Source organism: Cynocephalus volans, chromosome X (genome assembly GCF_027409185.1).
Source record: "Cynocephalus volans isolate mCynVol1 chromosome X, mCynVol1.pri, whole genome shotgun sequence".
In the NCBI taxonomy this organism is placed as follows: Eukaryota; Metazoa; Chordata; class Mammalia; order Dermoptera; family Cynocephalidae; genus Cynocephalus; species Cynocephalus volans.
In genome coordinates, this window is record NC_084478.1 from 46,485,314 (window position 1) to 46,507,861 (window position 22,548).

Here is a 22,548-nt window from a genome sequence, read left to right on the forward strand (position 1 = left end):
TAGATAACTTTTCTGGTTTGCTGTGGAAGGAAAGAAGATATTTCTGTCAGTAACTGAATAGAGGATTACTGACTTACTGACCTTTTCTGACTGTGATAAAAGATGACTTCTTTTCTTTCAGCAGTACTTCAAAAATGGAAATTGCTCTTTTAAACTTATGATGTGAGAATGAAGTACAGAGCCAGCTATTATTCCATAAATAGATGGTGGCAGAGGGCATCCCTCGGGAAAGGGAAAATTCTCATTAGGGTTATTTTTTCTGAGAGTTGTCAGTATGCATGCATTTGCATTTAAAGACTGTGGAGAAAGGAGGAAGCCAGTCTTGACCGGATGTATTTTTAACGCTCTATTCTTATTCCTGCAGCATTTAAATATAGTGTGTAAAATACAGATTCCTGAATGCCTCATGTTATGTTTGTTATGTGGATTCTTATGTCATTTTCCTGATAATAGAGTCAGGAATGCAAAATTATTTTGCCCTGCATTGTTAGATCCAGATAAGAATGGAAAATAAGGCATGTATTTTCCCTTGACCCAGGAAATGTGACAGTTGCCTGGTATTTAAAAAACAAATGGCTTTTGCTGCTCAGGTCACAGGAAAAGAGAATGAATGCACTAAAGGATTGGACTTTTTGCTAAATGCATTTCATAGTTTTTTGAAGGCCTGAGAAGCTTAAGCAAATGAGAAAATAATGATGTAGAGTATTTAGTAATATCAATACCGAAATAACTAATATGGCCCAAGTCCCAACATATTGCTTGTCTTCTATCAATTGTCTTATGGGTTCCTCCTTTCAGTAGCACAAGTTGTCAGAACCACTGGTCTCATGTTCTGTGTATGTAGCTTTTCTAAACAACTTGAATGTATTGCTCACAAAAAAAGCAGGGATGGTGTATTATACCAGTGGATACTTTTGGTGATGAACCAATCTGTCTTAAGAGCCTGAGGCCATCTGATGTCACACAAGATCACAGAAAAATGTCCATCAAAGATGACGTTCACGTCAATCAATAGAACTTCGTTTTTTGGAATTAAATAGGGGAGAAAAAACCCTCTGAAAGTGGATGTTTACTCAGTCCCTGGATGAAAGCTGTGGAGATAACAGATAATTTGACTGCCTATAATACTTAGCAATAAGAACTGAGAAAAATCTTCCTATAACATCATTTAAACACCCTAATATTTTTGGTTTCATTGCAAGAAAGAATCATTCTTCCTTTTGAAGGTATTTATCTATGTCATAGGTGCAACTGAGATTGAAATACATATTGCTCCAGTGGATTTTCATGAACAGGTCATGATATTACCTTAAAAAAAAATCAAAACAAACAGATTTGCTTTTAAGAGAACACAATAGCAAGAAGGGGGGATTTTTACTTCCCATCTCTTGCTTAACCATAGGTTGAGTTGGAAACACAAATGTGCAGGAGATTAGGTTTTGACCTTGGATTCAGTTGGCTGTACTTGTGTATAATTATTTTTTCATGTGCAGAGTCCCTACGTTAGCCAAAGGATGATCCAAAAATAACCGTAACTATTAGGTTGACTTGCTTAAGCAGGCACGTAGGTCAATTATCCAGAGGTGTTCAGTGAGTAAAATCTTTTACCATAGTCAGTTAACGTGTTTGCTCCCACATGCTTGATTCCACCTGGGCTTGATTCACCAGAGCCCAAAGCAGCACTAGAGTGAAGGCAATGAAAATCCCATTGATGGTGGTGTGTGTGTGTGTGAGGTATTACTCTGAAATCCTCAAGAGAAGCCATAAAGACAAAGAAACAGGCAAAGCCAACAGGACTAACATTCTTGGAGAACACAAGTAAGTGGTGCTCTCTTATCGGATAATGCAGAATGCCACTGTATCTAGCATGAGTGATTTCAGAGATTCCAGAACATCTTTCACGCCATCTGATAATCACTGGTCTTCCCTCAGTAGCACATGACTTTGATCCTAGGAAAAACATACACACAGAATGGAGAGTTAAACTAAAATGTTTTCACTTAGTTATATTTTACTGTGGATAAGACAACTGGGAGCATTTTTTGATGGGGAAATAGAGAGTGTTAAACACCCTGAGGTGGGATGGGAAGCGTGTCAAGAAATCTTCATGTACTTTCCGATTATTGTAGAGTTAGCCCAACCTGACTATTAAACACTTCAACAATAGGGTCTTTGTCAAGGTTCTCTTGTGTACAACTAAAACTAGTTTAATCAAAACAGGAAATTATTGGCAGGACATAGGCACATTTCACGTAAAATAAGGCAGCTCGACCTTACTAGGAACTGAGATGATCCACTCTTTCATTCTCTCTGGGTCCTATGTGGTTCTTCTTGACTACTTCTCTCTGTATATCTATTTCATTCCTTTATTCCCTGCAGTTTGTTTTCTTTGCATCTCTGCACACACCCCAAAGCCCCATGGTTTATGCATTTTATTACTAGCTACACGCAGAGACAAGTTCCAAATTAATGGGCAAGAGAAACAGGGCTTAAGGCAGGAACCATCTCTGCTCTAATCATCTCTGACCAAGGGCACAGGGTCATGTTTTATAAATATGGCTGCCTGCCAAGTCATCTATTTTTCTTAGAAAAATCATTATAGATGGAACATAAACTCCAAAGCTAATCGATTACACCAAACTGTAAGGTTTCTACTCTCTCTCTCCCACCTGCACAGTCTTATATCGTGCAGTTTTGACTAAATGACAACACTTGGAAGATCCAACTATTTGATCTTTCTCTGTAGATAATATTCCCCAATCCTTACTCTGATTCCAACTTTGTATTTTAATAAATTGTAAACAATCCTAAAAATGCTCCAGTTCCAAAATAGATACTATACAAACCATTCAAAGTATATAAATACACAGAACTTACATATATTTATACCCATAAATCCAAAATACCAGCCCAACATTAGGAAAACAACATATTACATGTGTTTTACCTGTCCAAACAGCACAGTAGTCAAATAAGCCTAACTGAAGCCAAACAGTGCTTTTGTTTTGAATGGGCATAGAAGTCTTGTTGCCTCATTTTTTAGAGCATATCTGATTCAAAGATGTCATATGATCATTGGCAGCAGTAGACTGGTATGTTTTGGAACATACTTGAACTTCTGAAAGATCAAATGTCTGGCTAAATATGTACTTTCTGAGACAGAATAGGAAAAAATATTTTTATTCAAGCCTGAAAAATGGGGGAAAGCAACTCAAAGTATTCCATGTCTTGAAAGTTGGCTGAAAAGTTATGTGCTAAATATTGAGGTTTGCACAGAAAAGATTCTGAACAATGGATTTTTCCAAAATTCTTCATTAAGCAGCATTTAAAAATATTAAACTTTCTAGAGAATATAGCTGAAAACTATATAAAACATTGTGCCTCCATAAGGATTTCCATATTATGTCAAATTTATGTTCCATTGGTAAACAGCATTCACAGCTTGGAGTCAAATGAGGAACATGCTTTTCATGACCCTGTGTTAAATGTTTTATTAAAACGTCTTGTTTTGCTTCTTTTATACATACCACATGCCTCAAATAATTAACACAATCATAAAAACTTTATGTTTTAAGAGAAGAATAACCTAAAAGTTAAAAATTGAAAAACTTGTTCTTGAGGTCAGGAGTTGGTACATTACCACTGAGCAGTGACATAGACAGAGGGGGACTTACTCTCCAAAAATGCTTTGATACAGCAGAAGTTTGCCTGTGAGAGGTTGCTGAGAATCATAGCATTATCTGCCTTTTTAGTTATTGCAGTGTCAAAGACCAACAAAGTAGTGTTTCTTCTCCATTTAACCTTAGCAGTTTAACTCCCCATTCATAATAATCTTAAGAGAAATGTCTCCTGGTCAGGTTTAAAATAATTTCTTTGAAGTCTTCCTTATGAACTATATATTTATTAAAAAATTAAATAGGCTGTATGGATGACTGATATTCATTTCTTATTTTATAATAATAAATCCAAAGCAAACGGAGGGGCAGTCTTCAGTACCATCATGTCACACATGTAATATTTTAAGTTTAACTCCATGCCTGACTGCCTCTTATCTGTAGTATAAGAAATGCCTTCAGGTCACCCACATTCACATCCTAATCCACGCAAAAATTAGCATATATATATGTGTATATCATTATTTTATTTCTTAGATACAGATTTTTTAGATACAAATTAATCCTCGTCACATGCAAAGACTGAAGTAGTCAAGGCTTTTGGTGGTTTGATAACATGATTTTCCAGTACTTGTTTCAAGCTTCTTTTATAATCATTATTTCTATGAAGTCATTCAACTTGGAAATAACTGCTTGCTAAAACTGAATTTCTCTGGTGAACCACTCAACACCACTTCAGTTTCACAAAGGACACCATTCTTTGCAGTTAATCTTGGCTTAGAAACACCACATAATATCTTTCCCAAATGAACAGTTCAGCTCCTGTTTTCTTAGTTACACTTTGGAACCATTAGACTTCCTTCTGGAATATAAATGTGTGAGTCACCTAGGTGGTGAGTCTTTGAAAACAGATTTTCTACGTACAGATAAATGAACCCTCTGCCCAGGACACCATTTAGTAGTTGTTAGAAATGTGAGGACTTCTTGAACAGTCTCCAAACTCGCCTTATATAAGAAAAACTGCTCGAATTTTATTACATGGAGTTTTGTTATTTAATTTGATATTAACTTACTGAGATTAAGTTGCTATGACACCGTGTCCTAATACTTTACATAGAAATTAAATTATTCAAATAAATTAGTGCTTCCTCTGAAAATACTCTTAAGCACTTTTTATTTGCTCTTTTAATCTTTTCTCATTTAATGTTGCACTTCTGAAAAGCTATTAACAAAAAGACAATATAAAAATTTGATAAATTAATAATTTAAGTATTCAGTGGATTCATCTACAGAACACAATTTTGCTATCTGTTCATTTTCTAACCCAAATGACTTAAAAACTATCAAAATAAAACATTGCGTTGCTGACATAGCATAGGCCTAACTTAATAAATAAAGCAAACTGCTAACAGGTTATACGGCCATTATGGAAAAGTAAATTGGAATTGCTTTCCTCTTCTATGTTCACAATGAAACTTCTGAAGGCAAAGGCTTTTCCCTTGTCAAATCCTGGTCAAGCTATGGTTCCATGTCTTCCAAATTCAGTGAAACTGGGTCATGGATAATTTCCAGGCAAGACGTGTTTGTAAAATTGATTTGCTCTGAGAACTTAGTATAAAAATAAAAGCACTTATACTGAAAATATAATACACCAAAGGAATGATGCTACTCTGTCAAATAATAATATAAGGTCACGGAAAAGTAAAATTTCTAGTATGATAGAAAAACTGTGAAAATGTTAGAATTTATAACTTAAATAGGCATACTTTTGAAAGTTTGATATTAAATACGAGTATATCATAGACTTACAGGTGATTTACAGAATTTTCTTTCCAACAGAAAAAATATACTGTGAACTTCTTGAAATCAGAAGGTTCATATGAGACATGAAAGAATGTCTTTAGGACAAATATATATATTATATCCAAACTGATTTTATCAACACACGAGAGTTTGTTCAATTGCACATGGTTCTATTTATATCTTTAAGACAATTTTCTGGCATACATACAAGTGAATTTTATTGCATGTCTAATTTAAATTGCTTTCTAAGTATACTCACCATTTACACACACCAAAAGGTGATGACAAATTTTGACTTTAATTCTATGAATTTCTTCCCACACACACATGCACACAAAAACACACTCAATATTTACAGTGCCTCTCTGATTAAAAAATAGAAATAATGCTCCACATACTCTGCAAACAATGAAAACTGCACAAAAACCAAAATATAATATCAAATACTTATGCTACTCCTGTTTATAACTGTGAGATTAAAGAGTAGGAAAAATGGTAGCCTAAACTGCACCTTTTTTCCAGTGCATTTTAAAATTGAAAGTTAAAAAGGATATTTAATAGTATTCCTTTCTTTATCATTGATTGTTCATATTAGTCAGTTGTAGAGGACAGAATCTTGGGAGAGGATTTGAAATAAAAAAATTGTAAACCTTCCTTTTTTAAACAAAATGAGCATGTCATATTAAGTGTGTTATCTAAATAATACATATTTTAAAGGAGAAAATGAACTGAAGACATGTAATTTAGAAGCCTTATCTAAAGGGTTTACACAGTAGAGAAAACACAAAGTCAAACCATATCAGTGAAACCACTTTTATTTTTATTTTTTCCACATAGATAACTTTGTGTCAACTGCAAAAATCATGAAATGAAAAACTGATCATGAAACTGCAAACTTAAAATCATTTGATTGATAAACAAGTTTCCCCCAGATAACTGTTAACAAAAATAACCAGGATATTATAAACTGATATTTAGGTAGTAAACATGTCATATATTTAAAATAATAAATATAGAATAGCAGTTGAAAACTAATAGCATAAACAGCATGAAGTACACTTTATCTTTTAAGACAGATGAAATTTCTAGGCACAGTTTTAGGCATTAAAGAGGACACAGAGGCATAGGTTAGTGTGCGCTGCTCTGTACAAAAATACAGTCTGAATAAATTACACTGCTAGCCTTACGATTAGACATCACTTACCAGTCAGTTCATTGCATGTTTAATAATATACAGGTACATGCTAATCCATATATATCATTTATATTTCAAACACATAAGTCTCTCTATATTTATGTCTTTTAAATTTTCATGTTGAACTTCCAAAAAGCTAAATAGTTGTGCAAGAAATCTGAATAACTAGCCCTGCTGAGTACTTTATGCTATATGTGTGTGTGTATATACCTCTCTCCCTAAGATAAACGATGGGTTTGTGGTTAACAATTTTGCTTAAGAAAACATTAAACAAACCTAAAGCTGCAAAGACAATGTTAATGTACATGAACATTCCACTTGTGTTTATTCTGATAGACAAAACAGTATTTCGGATGACCAACAACACTTTTCGTGTTGTACTAAGCTTGTTAGTAATGAACCACTTCCAAACGTTAGTGATGGTAGAAATATAGCATAGGGCTCTTCACTGGGAAGGAAAAAAAGTTATGTAAGAAATCTGCTTTTCAGTAAACAGCAAAGATGTGTGCCTCAACCTATAACACACTCTGTCACTTTCTAACTTGTCGTATTGAGAATGAAAACTTGGTAAGACATGAGATATGATATTGGACTAACAGCACACTGCATCCTCTACTAGAACCAAGAAAAGTGCCTCACTGATGTCAGCACCAAAGTACTGTTCTTCCATTATTCAGGAATAAAGAGATCTTCTGACAATAGAGGGTGTTTAGAAGCCTAAACCCCTATCCAAATATCGTATTGTTCATGCTGCTCTGCCAATATGCAATTAACTACAAGACAATCTGCCACAGATTTTACTATTTCTCAAGAAAATTGCTTCAATAGATTCTATAATACTTATATCTTTCTGGAAAATTTCCACTCACAGTTTCTTATGATTCTTGATAGAATCATATACTTTTATGAAGGTTTCTCTGTAGTATGCATTTAATCACTTTTGTCTCTCACTGCTGAAACAAGATAAGCCTGGTACTTCATATTTACTTTGTGATTCTATAGAAAATTCACAAGATAAGTGAATTATTTTTAGCATTTGAATGATAAAATAGATTTTTTTTTTTTTTTGGCTGTTTTTTTTTGGCAACTATTCTTAAGACAAGCTGACAGCAGAACTCTGCCTTGGGAGGTAAAACAAATTATTAAATACTGTTGATGTGGTCCTGCTCTTAATGAATTTTACAATACAATAGCACAAAGGTAGGTTTTAAATGGTTTTTCCAATGCTTCTTTCTACAAGAGGGCCAAAACCAAAACATTGTTTTAGTGTCTTTGTTAACAAAAATAATTATTTATAACTTTTATATCAGAACTGTATATTTGCTATAAAAATACGTTTATAATTAAACTACCCAAATTTGTATATTAAACAGAATTAACACAAGTCTGCAGTGTAAAATTAGTTGCAAACTTAGTCCCTATTATTGATATTTCCTTCCATTTGAACAGTCAATAAGTGATTCCCTTAACATAAATCCATAATAATTGTGTGCACAAATCAGTTTGTCCATCAGTTAACTTCAGAGGACCAGGTGATAACCAGATGAATTCTACTCCTCTACTGAGATATTTAGCTATTTATATAAATCTATCACTATTCTCTTTTTTAAAATGAAGACATTTAAAATACTTGCAAAAAATAGCAGCCTTCTATTTTAATGAATTTTACACAAAATGATCATCCTAATTGCTACTCTCTTTTGAACTACAGTGCTTACAGAAGAATCATTAATTTTCAGATTAACATTTCAGTTTTTTTCCTAGGCAATTCTATTAACACTTTCCAGTGAAACAGTAGAGAACATAGAACAAAAGCTTTAAGGTATATTTACTTTTGTACGGTAAATAAGTGTGAATACCAATCTAAGCCTCTTAACAACGTGTACAAAGTTAGTGTTCAAATCACTTCACTAGAGCAAATATTAATTTTATGTGTAATAGGCAAATGTATGTGGAGGGTTAGGGTACAACATATTACCATTTATAGTAATGGCTCACCTTCTATAAAAACATTTAAGCATGTCACATATGCACAATTGTTTGCTGCAATGTTTGGTAAACGATTTAAAGGATACAAAAGCAACTCATGAATATTTCTTTCTGGTTGCCCCAGGGAAAGCAGAGACCCTCAATTTTCCCCCATTCTAGATAGGGCTGAGGCACAATTTCTAACCACATAATGAAAAGCACATGTCTCTAAGTCCTGACTCCCTTTCCAGGGAGATGCTGATTGCCAAAGCATAACCTCCTATTCAAAAGTGTACTTTTGAAGGTGGAATGTATACCATTAACTAGTTACATTCACAACTCCCATTAAATGTCGAAGGGCAGTTCACTTTTCAAGAGCTCACTCAAGCAAATAACCAATGACCAATGTAGTCATTGGGTGGGCTAAGCAGTCGATAAGAGCTCTAACAGTGGAATCCTTGTCAGCACAAAAGAACTTCTAAAATGTTGCTTATGCCAGCTGCTCCCCCGCAGGCAATAGGAGATTCACACAATTCTCATTCCAACTACTTTCTCATAATGGTTGCTGTCATATAGACCCTTCACTTGTCAAGAAATATGACATGAACATATTGGAAGTTTGCAGCATTTGCCTATGTCTAATCAGCTCTCTTAATTTGTGCAGGTCCCTAAAATGGATGTAAAAGCTGGTTATGATGTTGACAGCCAAAAGGCAAAGGACATTAAATCAACTGAGCAAACTGCTTGATGCTCCACAAGTGTTCTAGAAAACAGTAAGTTAGAAAAGATGCAGATGTAATCCTTTTGTTGGATGGTTGATTTTTTAATTTGAGACTATTGGTTCTAGTAGTAGTCTTCATAGTTCTTAGGGTTCAGGCAATAAAGGATGGCACCCCCAAAAGAAAATATAGTAGCACCCCAGGCCAGGCCATAACCCCAATTGAACTCATGGTAAATTTTCAAGCTCACAGTTTCAATGAACTTGATCGGGTAAAGGACCAGGCTGCAAACCTGTAAAACAACTGAAAGAGAAGCAAATCAAAATTAGAAAATGTTATTTACAGAAGATAAAATGATATAAACATATAAAACTACATATGTATGTTAATTCTCAAATCAAATAAATGTAAAAGCCAAAAAATGTAAAACATTGCTTATTCTAGATGGTATTCTTTAAAATATTAATATGTTTTGTTTAAATACTCCTTCACAATATATTAAGAATTACTTTATTACTATTTAGTAAATCATTATTAGTATTTTACAAAATGATTAATGCAACATAAAATTTTATACGAATATACAAAGTAGAGATTCTCACCTTACAAACACATATATAATTTACCACTATTATGGCAAGTACTGCTAGTTAAACTAAACTGCTCCACTACACAAAACCTGTAAATAGCTCACCAAGAATAGTGGCCCCAATGCCAACTAAAACCCTTGTTACTTATTTATGCTCTTGAGGAACTGGGGAATTTGAATGCATTTCAACGATGAAACTGGTCAAGATGGGCTTTCACTGTTGTTGTTGTTGCTTTGCAATACCATCTAACACAGCCCAATATTCCACAAAATCCTACCCTGATGTCTTTCCTTATATTACTCTGATCCAAAACTATCACATTCTTTTCCTCTCATCCACTCCATGCCTCTCATCTTTAAAAAGAGGCTAAAAAGTCATCTTTGTCAAGAAGCCACACCAATTGTACCCTTTCTATTAGATCTAACAATGATATTTACCAATTTATTTCCCATCTACTTTCAAAAAAAAAATTAAGTCAGTGAAGGCACAGGAGATAATGGTACTGGAAAACCCAGGCTAATCATGGCTACTATAACAGAGCAAAACTTAGCTCTAGGTAACAAGTTAGATCTTAGTACTCAGTCAGGGCTAAAGGGGAAATGTGATGAGTCATACCTAATAAAATAAAGCAAACCAATAAATAAGGAAGGGGAAGTTGTTCTGTATGTGTGTGTGTGTGTGTGTGTGTGTGTGTGTGTGTGTGTGTGTGTGTGTGTGTGTGTGTGTGTGTGTGTGTGTGTGTGTGTGTGTATTTTAACTATCTAAAATTAAAATGGTATTTATCTAGTGGACATTTTTATGTGAGAGACATTGGATCACACAAGAGATGTCTTCCAATTAACATTCATAACTTCCTATTGGGTCAATTATTACATAGATTGTATTTTATTTAAATCAATTTAATTAGAATTTATGCAATGGATCTGTTTCATTCTCTACTATATGACAGTTTCCACCCTCAAGAAACAATCTTCTCTCTAAAAAATCTGGTGTACTGTTATATGTAATAAGGACCACAAACTACCAAATCTGGTCTCCTGTTTGTTTTTGAAAAAATGTTTGATCGGAAAACAGCCATGCTCTTCATTAATGCATTGTCCACGGCAGAGTTGTGTAGTTGCAACAGGAACCATATGGCCCACAAAGCCAAAAGCATTACTTTCAGGCTCTTTACAAAAAAAGCTTGCCAACTGCTGATATATAAAGTAAATTTTGATTAAAGTGATTATTGTTTAATTTATCTAAAAAATACCGTAAATTCCTGAAGTGCAAGAACTAAAATGTGAACTAAGGAATAGGAGAGAACAAAATTTGATGTAGTAAAAACTATATATATATAGTTTTGATACAGTTTATTACATTTTTAAAAGAGTAATAGGACAGATAAAGTGTTTAATTAAACTGTAATTTTATACTTCAAAGTCTACACTATTCTCAGCACCTGTAAAAGAACATTATTACCAATATGATTAACATTTCTAAAAAGTTTATATAAACAATCAGATATCTATCTCTGGCATTAAACTGATGAACTACAGAAAATTCATGAGGCCGTGACTCCTCAAAATCATTATTCTCTCTAAGGCTCTGACTAGGGGTCAAGGGATCTATCTGGAACCAGATATAAGAATTCCAAACATCTTTGCCATGCAGCTCAACACTGCCCTGGGCCAGCCCCTGACTACCATACTTCCATGTTACTACTGAGAGTGGATGGAAAACAGGTTCATATACAAAGAGAATCTCTTGACATCCAAAATAGAAATCATACTTTGTTTATAGTTTAAAAGTCTCAGAAAAAGTTTTAGGTTGTTGTTAGGAATCAGCTGATAACATATTATATAATCCCCATTTCATCTATTTCCAGCCATTAAATGCTAAAATGTGTATTAATTTTTAAAAAATTCAGCTGGCTCTGTGCCTGAGAGAAAGGGAGCTTTTCCGTTTTAAATGTCTTAAAACCAACAAGAAGTCAATTGCCATCAACCATAAATTACAGAGAGAAAAATTCAAAAGTTACCAAGTATGTTTAAAATAAAAGGAGAGAACAGACCTGTAGTTACTACAGGTGGGAAAGAAAGATGGAAAGCAAGATTAGGGAATAACTGGGTAAGGAACACAAAGAGTAATTACAAGTTGTAATGATGAACATGCTAGTAATATTGATTTGATCATCACATTCTGTACACAAAAACTGATGGTCAACTCCATACCCCATAAATATGTATAATCAAAAATAAATACTCAAAAAAAAATAAAAATAAAAAACCAAATTTAAAAAAAGGGGGGGAGGCATTTCTTCTTAGGTTTCTTTTTTTATTGGTTATGAATATTCATGAGATACAAAGCTGATTGTCACCCCTCATGCCCATGATGTGAAGGTGAGATTCATACTGGCAGCATGCCCATTACCACAATTTGCGTTTGTACCCCAAGTCCCCCACCCAATTATCCTGAACTTCCGTCACCCTACACTTCTCACCCCAACACTACTTAGTATCCCAAGGTATGTTCTCTCCCTCTGCAAGTCCAGTGCACCACTGTGGACTTTCTTTCCTTCCTTCTTTCTCTCTTAGCTCCCACTTAAGAGTGAATACGTGCAGTATTTCTCACTCTGTGCTTTGCTTATTTCACTCAACAGAAGTTTCTCCAGGCTCATCCATGTTGTTGCAAATGGGAGAATTTCATTCTTTTCTATGGCAGAGTAGTATTCTATGGTGAATATGTACCACAGTTTCTTTATCCAATCATCTATCAATGGACAATTAGTTTGGTTCCATATCTTGGCTATTGTGAACAGAGCTGTGATGAACATGGGAGTGCAGGTATCCCTTCGACATGATGATTTCCATTCCTCTGGGTATATACCCAGAAGTGGGATTGCTGGATTGTATGGAAGATCTATCAGTAGTTGCTTGAGAAACCTCCATACTGATTTTCATAGTGGTTGTACTAATTTCAGTTGCACCAACAGTGCAGGAGCATTCCCTTCTCTCCACACTTTCGCCAGCATTTGTTATTCACTGTCTTTTTGATTATAGCCAATCTAACTGGGGTAAGGTGGTATCTCAATGAAGTTTTAATTTGCATTTCCCTGATGACTGGTGATGACTAGCATTTTCTCATGTACCTGTTGGCCATTTGTATGTCTCCATTTGAAAAATGTCTATTCAGCTCCCTTGCCCATTCTTTAATTGAATTATTTGGTATTGTTTACTGTGCAATTGCTTGAGTTCCATGTATATTATGGATATTAATCCCTTGTTGGATGTGTAGTTAGCAAAATTTTTCTCCCACTCTGTAGGTTGTCATTTCACTCTGTTGATTGTTTCCTTTGCTGTGCAGAAGCTTTTTGGTTTGATATAGTCCTATTTGTTTATTTTTTCTTTTGCTGCTTGTGCTTTCAGGCTCATGTTCATAAAGTGTGTGCCCAGACCTAGTTCCAGAAGTGTTTCACCAATATTTTCCCTTAGTAGTTTTACAGTTTCAGGTCTTATACTTAAGTCTTTTATCCATCTTGAGTTGATTTTAGTATACAGTGAGAAGTGCATATCTAGTTTCATTCTTCTGCATATGGATATCCAATTTTCCCAGCACCAATTGTTGAAGAGGCAATCTTTTCCTCAATGTAGATTTTTGTTGCCTTTGTCCAATATCAGATGACTGTAAGCCTGAGGGGTGATTTCTGTGTTCCCAATTCTGCTCCACTGCTCTGAGTGTCTAGTTTTATGCCAGTACCATGCTATTTTGGTTACAAAACCTTTGTAGTAAAATTATACTACTGAAGTCAGGTAGTGTTATGCTTCCAGATTGTTTTTTCCCTTAGGATTGCTTTGGCTATTTGGGGTCTTTATATGAAAGTTCAGATTATTTTTTCCATTTCTCTGAAGAATGTCACTGGTATTTTGGTGCGGATTGCATTGGATCTGTAGGTTGCTTTGGGTAGTATAGATATTTTCACAATGTTAATTCTTCCAATCCAAGAGCATGGAATATCTTTCCATCTTTCTGTGTCTTCAATTTCTTTCAGAAGTGTTTTATTGTTCTCATTGTAGAGATTTTTCACCTCCTTGGTTAAATTGATCCCTAGGCATTGTATTTTTTTCATGACAATTGTAAATGTGCTTACTTTCTTTATTTCTCTTTCTGTTAGTTCATTATTTGAATATATAAATGCAACTGATTTGGGTGCATTTATTTTGTATCCTGCAATGTTACTGAAGTTATTAACCAGCTCTAGGAGTTTTTTGATAGAGTCTTTAGGTTTTTCTGTACATAGTATCATGTCATTTGCAAATAGAGATAGTTTGAGTTCATCTTTTCCAATCTGGATTCTCTTTATTTCTTTCTCTTGCCTGATTGCTCTGGCTAGTACCTCCAATACTATGCTAAATAGAAGCAGTGAGAGTGGGCATCCTTGTCTTGTTTGTGTTCTTAAGGGAAAGGCCCTCAGTTTTTTCCCCATTCAGAATGATACTGGTGGTGGGCTTCTCATAAATGGCTTTTATTGTGTTGAGATACTTTCCTTCTATACATAATTTGTTGAGTCTTTATCATGAAGGGATGTTGAATTTTGTCAAATAACAAATATCAGAAATGAAAAGAGAGACATTACAACCAATACACAGAAATACAAAGAATCATTTTAAACTACTATAAACAACTGTATGACAACAAATACGAAAATCTGGGAGATAGAGATAAGTTTCGAGACACATGCAAACAACCCAGACTAACCAAGAAGAGATAGAAAACCTGAACAAACCAATAACAAGCAATGAGATTGAAGAGGTAATCAGCAATCTTCCATCAAAAAAAAGTCCAGGTCCAGACGGCTTTACAGCTGATTTCTACCAAACTTTTAAAGAGGAGTTAATACCATTTCTCCTCAAGCTATTCCAAAAAATTCAAAGAGAAGCTACTGTCCCAAACTCATTCTATGAAGCCAACGTAACTCTGATACCAAATCCAGATAAAGACACAACAAAAAAATAAATAAATAAAATTACAGGCCAATCTCCTTGATGAACATAGATACAAAAATCTTCAACAAAATATTAGCAATCAGAATACATCAACACATTAAAAAAATTATACACCATGATCAAGTGGGATTCATCCCAGGGATGCAAGGATGGTTCAACATATGAAAGTCAATAATTGTGATACATCACATCAACAAGCTCAAGGACAAAGACCATATGATTATCTCAATAGATGCTGAAAAAGCTTTGACAAAATTCAATATCCTTTCATTATAAAGACTCTTCTTAGGTTTCTACACTCTAGTCTCTAGTCAAATCATGACTGATCCTGCCAGCATATGACTGAAATATGAGTGTGAGTTAGGTATAGTAATTCCCTTACTCACTGAACAAATTCATCCATTCAATAAGTATCTGAATGTTTCTAAATAATATAGTTTAAGGCATTGTTGGTATCAAAAGAGGCAAAGTTGCTACTCTCATGGGTAGGCTATCTGTTAGTAAATAAAAGCAGAATAGAATAGCAGGTATTGCTAAGAGACACAAAAATCCAAGAAAGCAGGACAGGACAGAAGGATGAGGGCTAATCCTTATGATTGATAGTGGGAGAAAATCTCTCTGGAAAGGAGACATTTGAGCACAGACCTGAATGAATCAGGGATGTAGGTCACTATAGTAGGGAGTGAGCATTCCAGGTGAAGGGCACAGGCACTGCAAAACTCCTGACACAGGAGCACACCTGGTGCTTTGGGACAGCAGTAAGAAGGCTGTGGTTGCGGTACAGAGAGAAAGGAAAGTGGCACAAGATATGATTGAAGAGACAACAAGGGCCCATTCATGGTTTGTGGACAGCCTGGTGAAACATAGTTAAGGTTCTGGATTTTATTCTATGTGTGATAGGCAACTGCTCAAGGTGTTTCGGCAAAGAAGTAATAACTGACCCTTATATAATCTGAATTATATTCTAAAAGGATTGCATTGCTTCTTTTGTGAACTGGCCAGTTCCTGTAATGGGGTATTTAACTAGGCTTCTTTTAATATTCATATCAATGTGTTTTATTTAGCAAATATTTGGCCTCCATAATATAATATAATGCTATAATTTCCCTCTAGTGGAAAAGTGGAAATACAATTCTGTTAGGATCCACTGGCATACTCTCCTGAACAGTTTTCTTAGATCTTTATTGTGGTGCAGCCAGATGAAAATTACCTTAAAATGCTTTATGCTTCTGAATTATTTTACTCTCTTCAGAATTACAAAGAAAATGCATGTAAAAGCAAAATTGGGAAAAAATATAATCCTGAATTTGTAAATAATTCTCTACATTTAATAAAATACATAGATGCATGTAAAAATGCTTTCCTGCTTTTTGTAGATGCTGTAAAGGGGGGAAAAAAAACTAAAGAATTCAGAAGTCAAGAAAATGCCACTATAATATATTTCTATTTTATCACCAATCAATAAAACATAACAGACATTGGCTGTGGTATTCTCTATGCCTTACTTCAAAGAGAACATAGGTAAAGTTATGGAGCATTTTAGAATTTGAAGGGAATTTGGGGTTCATTTTATGCCTCCCCACACTTTTTTTTGAAAAAAGGCAACAAAATTACTGACCATGAAATTGTGTGGACAGAGACAAGACAGGAACTTATAGCTATTAATTCATGTGTCTAGTTTTAAAGGGGTATTTTTCAATGTTCTCAATATTAAAATATTCAAAACACTCGGTATTGAAATATTCAATATTTTCTTCTAATGGGATATTTCAATATTTCAACAGATATTTATTGGGTGCCCACTGTGTTCTAGGTGAAGGGGATAAGATAGATAGGACACAGCCCTTGCCCCTTGATATTTCATGCTCTGATGGAGACAGACACACAGATACTGACAAATCAATGTGGCCAACAGTAGTAGAGGCGTGTTTATTTATAACTCATTCAATGCACGCTTACTGAGCCAAGCACTAATTCTGCTTAGAGAAAAAAGAGTGGGCTTCAGAGAAGAAGCACTATTTGAACTGGTTCTTGGAGGATGGATAGAACTTGGTTAGAAGACAGAAATGAAAAGACCTCTGCAAAGAAGCAGCAGTTTGTATAGAGCTTAGAGGTATAAGAGGGTATGCTTACAGGCAATTGATATGGATGCAATGAAGGGCACATGCACAGGAAATGTTTAGTTCAGACTATAAAAGACGTAGCATGTCATAAAATAATAGGCTTTTGTTTCTCTAGGGAGACATGTGAAACATTATCTTAATTGTAGATGCTGTCGGTGCCCTATCCATGTACTCTCATCCTTACCACTTCAGTTGCAAGCCAGCCTGACTTCCAACTGCCAACACCTGCATTTTTTTGCCTGAGTTTCCACTGGCCACTAAAGCTAATGTACCTGTCTACGGCACAGAAGTTCCAGAAAAGTAACAATGTTGTCCCTCGATCAATAACCAACAGTCCTTACCAATGACTCCAGAATTTGGTGTATAAACAACCCAGCTCCCTAGTCCTTTAAGTGAGGTAACTCTTAAGGTGTGTGTTCCACACAAGCTTCCAGAGTTTTTCAGGAAGATTAAGCTCCAGCTGTTCCAAGTGACAAATGGCTTGATAATGTACCCTTTATTGGCTGCTTCTCATCCCTATCTCATTTTCCAACCCCTTGCCATATCCCCTTTTTTACTTTTCAAATAAAGTATTTGCACTTGATTCCTTGTTTCAGGGTCTGCTTCAGGGGAAACCAAAGTGGCAAGTGACAAGACCAGATTCGTATTTCAGAAATAGACCTCATGTGTTTGTGTGCAAGACAGACTACATGGGGAAGAGACAAGAGAAGAACAGGCCTCAAGGGGATCAGTCAGTGCCTGGGTGCCTGTATGCAGAGATGACTCAGGTGCCATTGGTGACAAAGAAAGAGCAAGGAATGTAAAGAAAAGGCTATAAAGGAAGAACTAACTAGATTCTAGGAACGGGAAAGGAAGGAGTAATGTAGACATTTTAAGTCAGATGTTACCATAGAAAAATAAAACAAAGTAGGGCAAGACCAAATTTGAGAACTGAGATATTCCACTTGAGAAAGAATTGTGGCCTCAACTAAGGCAATAAAGGTGGTGTATGGAAAGAAGGTACAGACTTAGGAGATAGTTCAAAGGCAGAATTGATAGGCCTTACCAGCTAGGTTCCTAAATACAGAATTTACATAAACGAAATTATAATTTGGAGAATAAAAACATTTATCCATGAAGGGTTAATATAAAGCTATCATATCAAATTTATTTTCTTCTCTTTTTAAAATTTAATCTATAGCTACTAAAAGTGATAGTAGTAGGAAATTATTAGGCAGTAATACTGTAAATTGGTCTAGCCCAAACGATAATTTGACATTGGTACATGCAAAGAAACCCGGAATCTAAAGATCTATAAGAAGAAAAACTCCCTTTTAGTTTGAAATCTAAGCTGGACACTGATTTTCTGCCACAATCTAGACTCAAAATGGCTCCACCTCTCTCATTGTAACTTACAGGATGGTGACAAGGGGTATAAAACACAAACTTCTAATCAGACACAGTTCAGAGATAAAAAACAGTTATAGGATCAGTTATAGATAAAAAAAAAATCACCATTCCACCTAAACAATCATTTACAGTAGGGTTTTTGCAGATATAACAGAAAGGAAGCATCCTTAATAATACAATAAATGGGGATTCTGTTATTTAAAATCTGAGTTATAAAAGGTTGAGAATTCTTCGCAATTTGTATGAAAGGCTTTGGGAAAAAAGAAAACAATCATCCTAAGTCCCTGTGGGGCATGAAAATGATATGCAGACAGTTCAAATACAGACAACAAAGGAAAAGAACGCAGAAAGAGGCAATCCCTCTAATTTCTCCAAGTGCTTAGTGAGCAGAACTGGATGTCAGTTATCAGAATCACATCATTATCTCTCATTGTCAGTTACACACAAAGAAGTCCACTGTACTGGAAATGTGCACAGCTTTCATTGAGTGCTATGGTTCAATCATGCTGTACTGATCAGTCTGTGATCTTGATGACATCTCAGCTTGCTGACTTTCCTTCAGGTGCTGCTCCTGAGAGATGGAGTCACTGGAGTTACAGGATGGACTCCAACTGCAGTAGGCAGTGGGCAGTTGAATTCAAAATCAAGGCTGATTCTGCTCTGTTTTTCCTATAGTGCTATGTACCCAAGTAAAGATGACTCATGAATCCTCATTTAGGCTCTCAAGTCAGAGACATGCCCTGAATCTAAACCCTGGTTCTGCAACTTACTAAATGGATAATCCTGGGAAATCACTTAACCTTTCTGAGTCTGTTCCCTCATTAACAATATGGGAAAAATAAATTCCTAATGTTAAGATTGTTATGGACTTGCAGAGGGAGAGAACAGACCTAGGGTTGCTGGGGATGGCGGGGAGGATAGTTTGGGAGAGGTTTGGTGAGGGGCATGGGGAATAATTGCAATTTGTGGTGGTGAGCATGCTGCTAGTATTGATCTGATCATCACATCTTGGGCACAATGCTGACGGTCAGCTCTGTACCCCATGAATATGTCTAATCAGTAAAAAATAAAAATAAAAGATAAAAAAGATTGTTATAGCAGAGATAGCATATTTTAAGTGTCTAGCACTGTGGCACATGGTTGGTGTTCATTAAATTATTATTATATATAACATTATTATTATAGACAACATTTGATTCTGGAATCTAAACTTCTAGGAGTGGAATAAGAGAGCTGTGGAAAATGGGACAATGTTTTAGATGGGCTGCAATGATAGCAAGCTTTTGGCTCTTCCAGCAACTTTTCAAGCAGGTAAATAGCCCACCCTAAATGAAGGATCTCAGAAGAAATGAGAACATAAAATCTTTAAGATCTGCTTGGCTGTCTTTATGAGACTTAATCATCACTTTTCTATAAATCCTCTTAAGAATATATTATCAAACATCAAGATAGTATACTTGCATACTATAGGTGCCTGACATATTTCTTAAATAAATGAATGAAACATAAATAAAAGGAAAAAAATCAGTTTGGTAAGTATTACTTTTTTGAGTTATTTTGTCCTAGCTTTGTGGTCACATGAAACTTGCTGATTCATAAGTCCAAAAGTAAGAAATGGCTTTTAAAAAACTGAATTACGGTTAGTTAGTTGTTTACATGCCTGTTTCTCCCCACCAAATTATGAGCCACATGGCTTAGTCATCTTTCCATCATTCATTCAAAAAGTATTCATCGAATGCCTATGAGTAGCAGCCAAAGCACATGGTACTGAATTAAGTATGTAGTCCAGGGTGGAGCTGTTTCCAAGTGGTAGTGGTGTGTCTCTTTTAATTTTATGTACTGCATGTTTCAGCAGTACAAAGAATATTTCTTTGTTGAGACAAATAACATTCTCTACGTGTGTGAATACCAAGATAGTGCTTGTCCTCACAAGGCTCGATATTATTTAAAGAAAACATTTTGAGGAAATAGAAGAAACGCAGGCCATTTTCAAGTAGACCAAGATATGTAAAAGGGGGACATGGTTCCAAATATATGTTTACAAAGAAATCATTAACTGAATTACAAGTGAGACAAGACAAGCACTCGAATAAGTATGTTTACTAATAAGCAAGCAAAATAAACAACAACTTTAGCTAGCATTGTTTCAAGTAGACGGATTTTCCAATTTTGCTAATCTTACATTCGAATCAATAATAGATTATTATGTGTAATAAATAGTCTTTCCGGAAATCAGCTACAGGCAACTCTTTAATGGCTTTTACAAATGTGAGAGAGAAACCATTTCATGACATGTTACAAATAACAAGTAAGTTTTACCTTGCTTATATGCAAAGTGAACACTACACTAATGGTTATTTCATACCAAGCTTCCATATTCACAGCGTCAAAAGAGAATGAGTAAAATTAAATCTCAGCACATGTACATTTTGAAAATGTAGCAGTATAATGTTCATTTTAGGTCTCAGTGGGTAGAACAACACTATATGAATTTTGCTGCAGGGATTCCTTTCATTATTTTATAATTTACTCATATTGGTAGTAGCTAGATCTAAATCTTTATTTTGGCCAAAGCTATTACCTTTTACTTACGTTCATTTACAATATATATTACACAACATGCACTTATTTTCACATTTTCATAAATTTTGCTATACTTGAAAAAATACACAGATTTTTAAAAGAAAAAAACTGGAAACTTCCAGTTAGTCTAAGCATGTTTATAATAGATAGTATAAACAATGGATTTCTTTATAGATTGTGCATATGTCATTATGCAGTAAGTTAAAGATTACATGGAATAGTAAGTAGATATGCACAATAATAATAGGTATTTATAATGAATGACTATAATATTCCTATACCATCCTAAATTGAGAAATGTCTCTGTACTCTAAAAATTATTTGAAACAAAATTCCAGTTTTAAAATGGCATATCACCTCAAAACAATCTATCAAGAAATTCTATTACAATTGATTACCTAATCATTATGTTAACAAGTCCTAGCTGCAAAGACAAATTTATACCAAAATTAAAATCTGTAAGTTATTTCATTCTAAGATAGCAAAAGAGCCACGGTAAATCTATGAATCAAGAAATAAACTAGAGAATAGCGACAGAATCTTTAGAGGAATCTTTATGTTGAACTAAATCATTCACAATAGAGATTTTATTACACACAAGAGCAATAAAGTAATGACACTATGGTCACAACCTAAGACTTCAAAATATTTTTTGTAATCATGCTTTGCACTCTATTAGAAAATATCTGTGGTGACACATTGGCCAGTTTTACAGATGTCTTAATACAATGTTTACATAACAAGCACCGAAGAAATAGTTGAATGAATGAGTGAGGGAGTCAGTAGTAAATGAATCACTGTTTAAGATTCAGCAGCCTCCCAGCCTGTCTGCCAGTAACTACTATGTGATCTTGAGCAAGTCACTTTAACATCTGAATTAGACATACTTCTGGATTCCTTAGCCCTTTCGGACCTTCATTTTTACGACCCCTACATTCTGACCAGTCTTCATGGGTAAAAGAAGATAAACAAAAACAGCAGGGGGCAGCAGAACATTTCTGATTTTATATTTTTAGATCAAACTACCCTTTTGATCCTGAGGAATTTCATCTACTCCAATCTTTAAGCAGCTTTTAAAAATCTATCTAAAAGCCAAGTTGGTTCTGTCAGTGTCTTCATTACTGACAGCCACAGGGGCTTATTTTACAGTTTTCAAATCAGATATGACTGACAGGATACACAGAAGGCACCACAAGAATATTCAGTTTGAGTTGAAAAGAACAATATATCCAAGGATATTCTTATAAATAAAAATTAAAAGTCATATCACATACTACATTAAGATTTTACTCTGTAAGCCCCCTTTTATAAATAGCTCCTTGTCCTTTGGTTTACTGGGTTGTTATTTTAATCCAAATTGTGTTTCATAGAGTGATGGTTGTCAAACTAATGAACATACAATTGACCCCATATAATTGCCTTGCCTGATGGTTCAAATTACATATCATGATTTTTCAGTATAACCATGTTTATTTCCAAAGAGATGCGTGCATTTAAGGGCATACATCTTGCAATTTCTTTTTTCCAGTCTCATGTCAGATAAAAATAATGTTGCTTTAAGATCACCAAGGGGGCAGTA

The 22,548-nt window shown here is 34.8% G+C and overlaps 1 protein-coding gene across 2 annotated transcripts in view; it reads right to left on the minus strand.

Moving 5' to 3' along the window:
- TMEM47 (transmembrane protein 47) overlaps positions 1 to 22,548 on the minus strand; it is a 123,589-nt gene that overhangs the window by 85,088 nt on the left and 15,953 nt on the right. Inside the window, exon 3 of one of the 2 annotated variants that reach the window (XR_010022372.1) lies at positions 9,550 to 9,602. Coding sequence is in view for 1 of the 2 variants with exons in the window: in XM_063083435.1 (XP_062939505.1) it covers positions 9,424 to 9,602 (179 nt within the window). In the remaining variant the exon portion in view is untranslated. Of the gene's footprint in view, positions 1 to 6,267; positions 9,603 to 22,548 lie in introns of those variants that run through there. The other variant, XM_063083435.1, reaches the window with a different exon arrangement.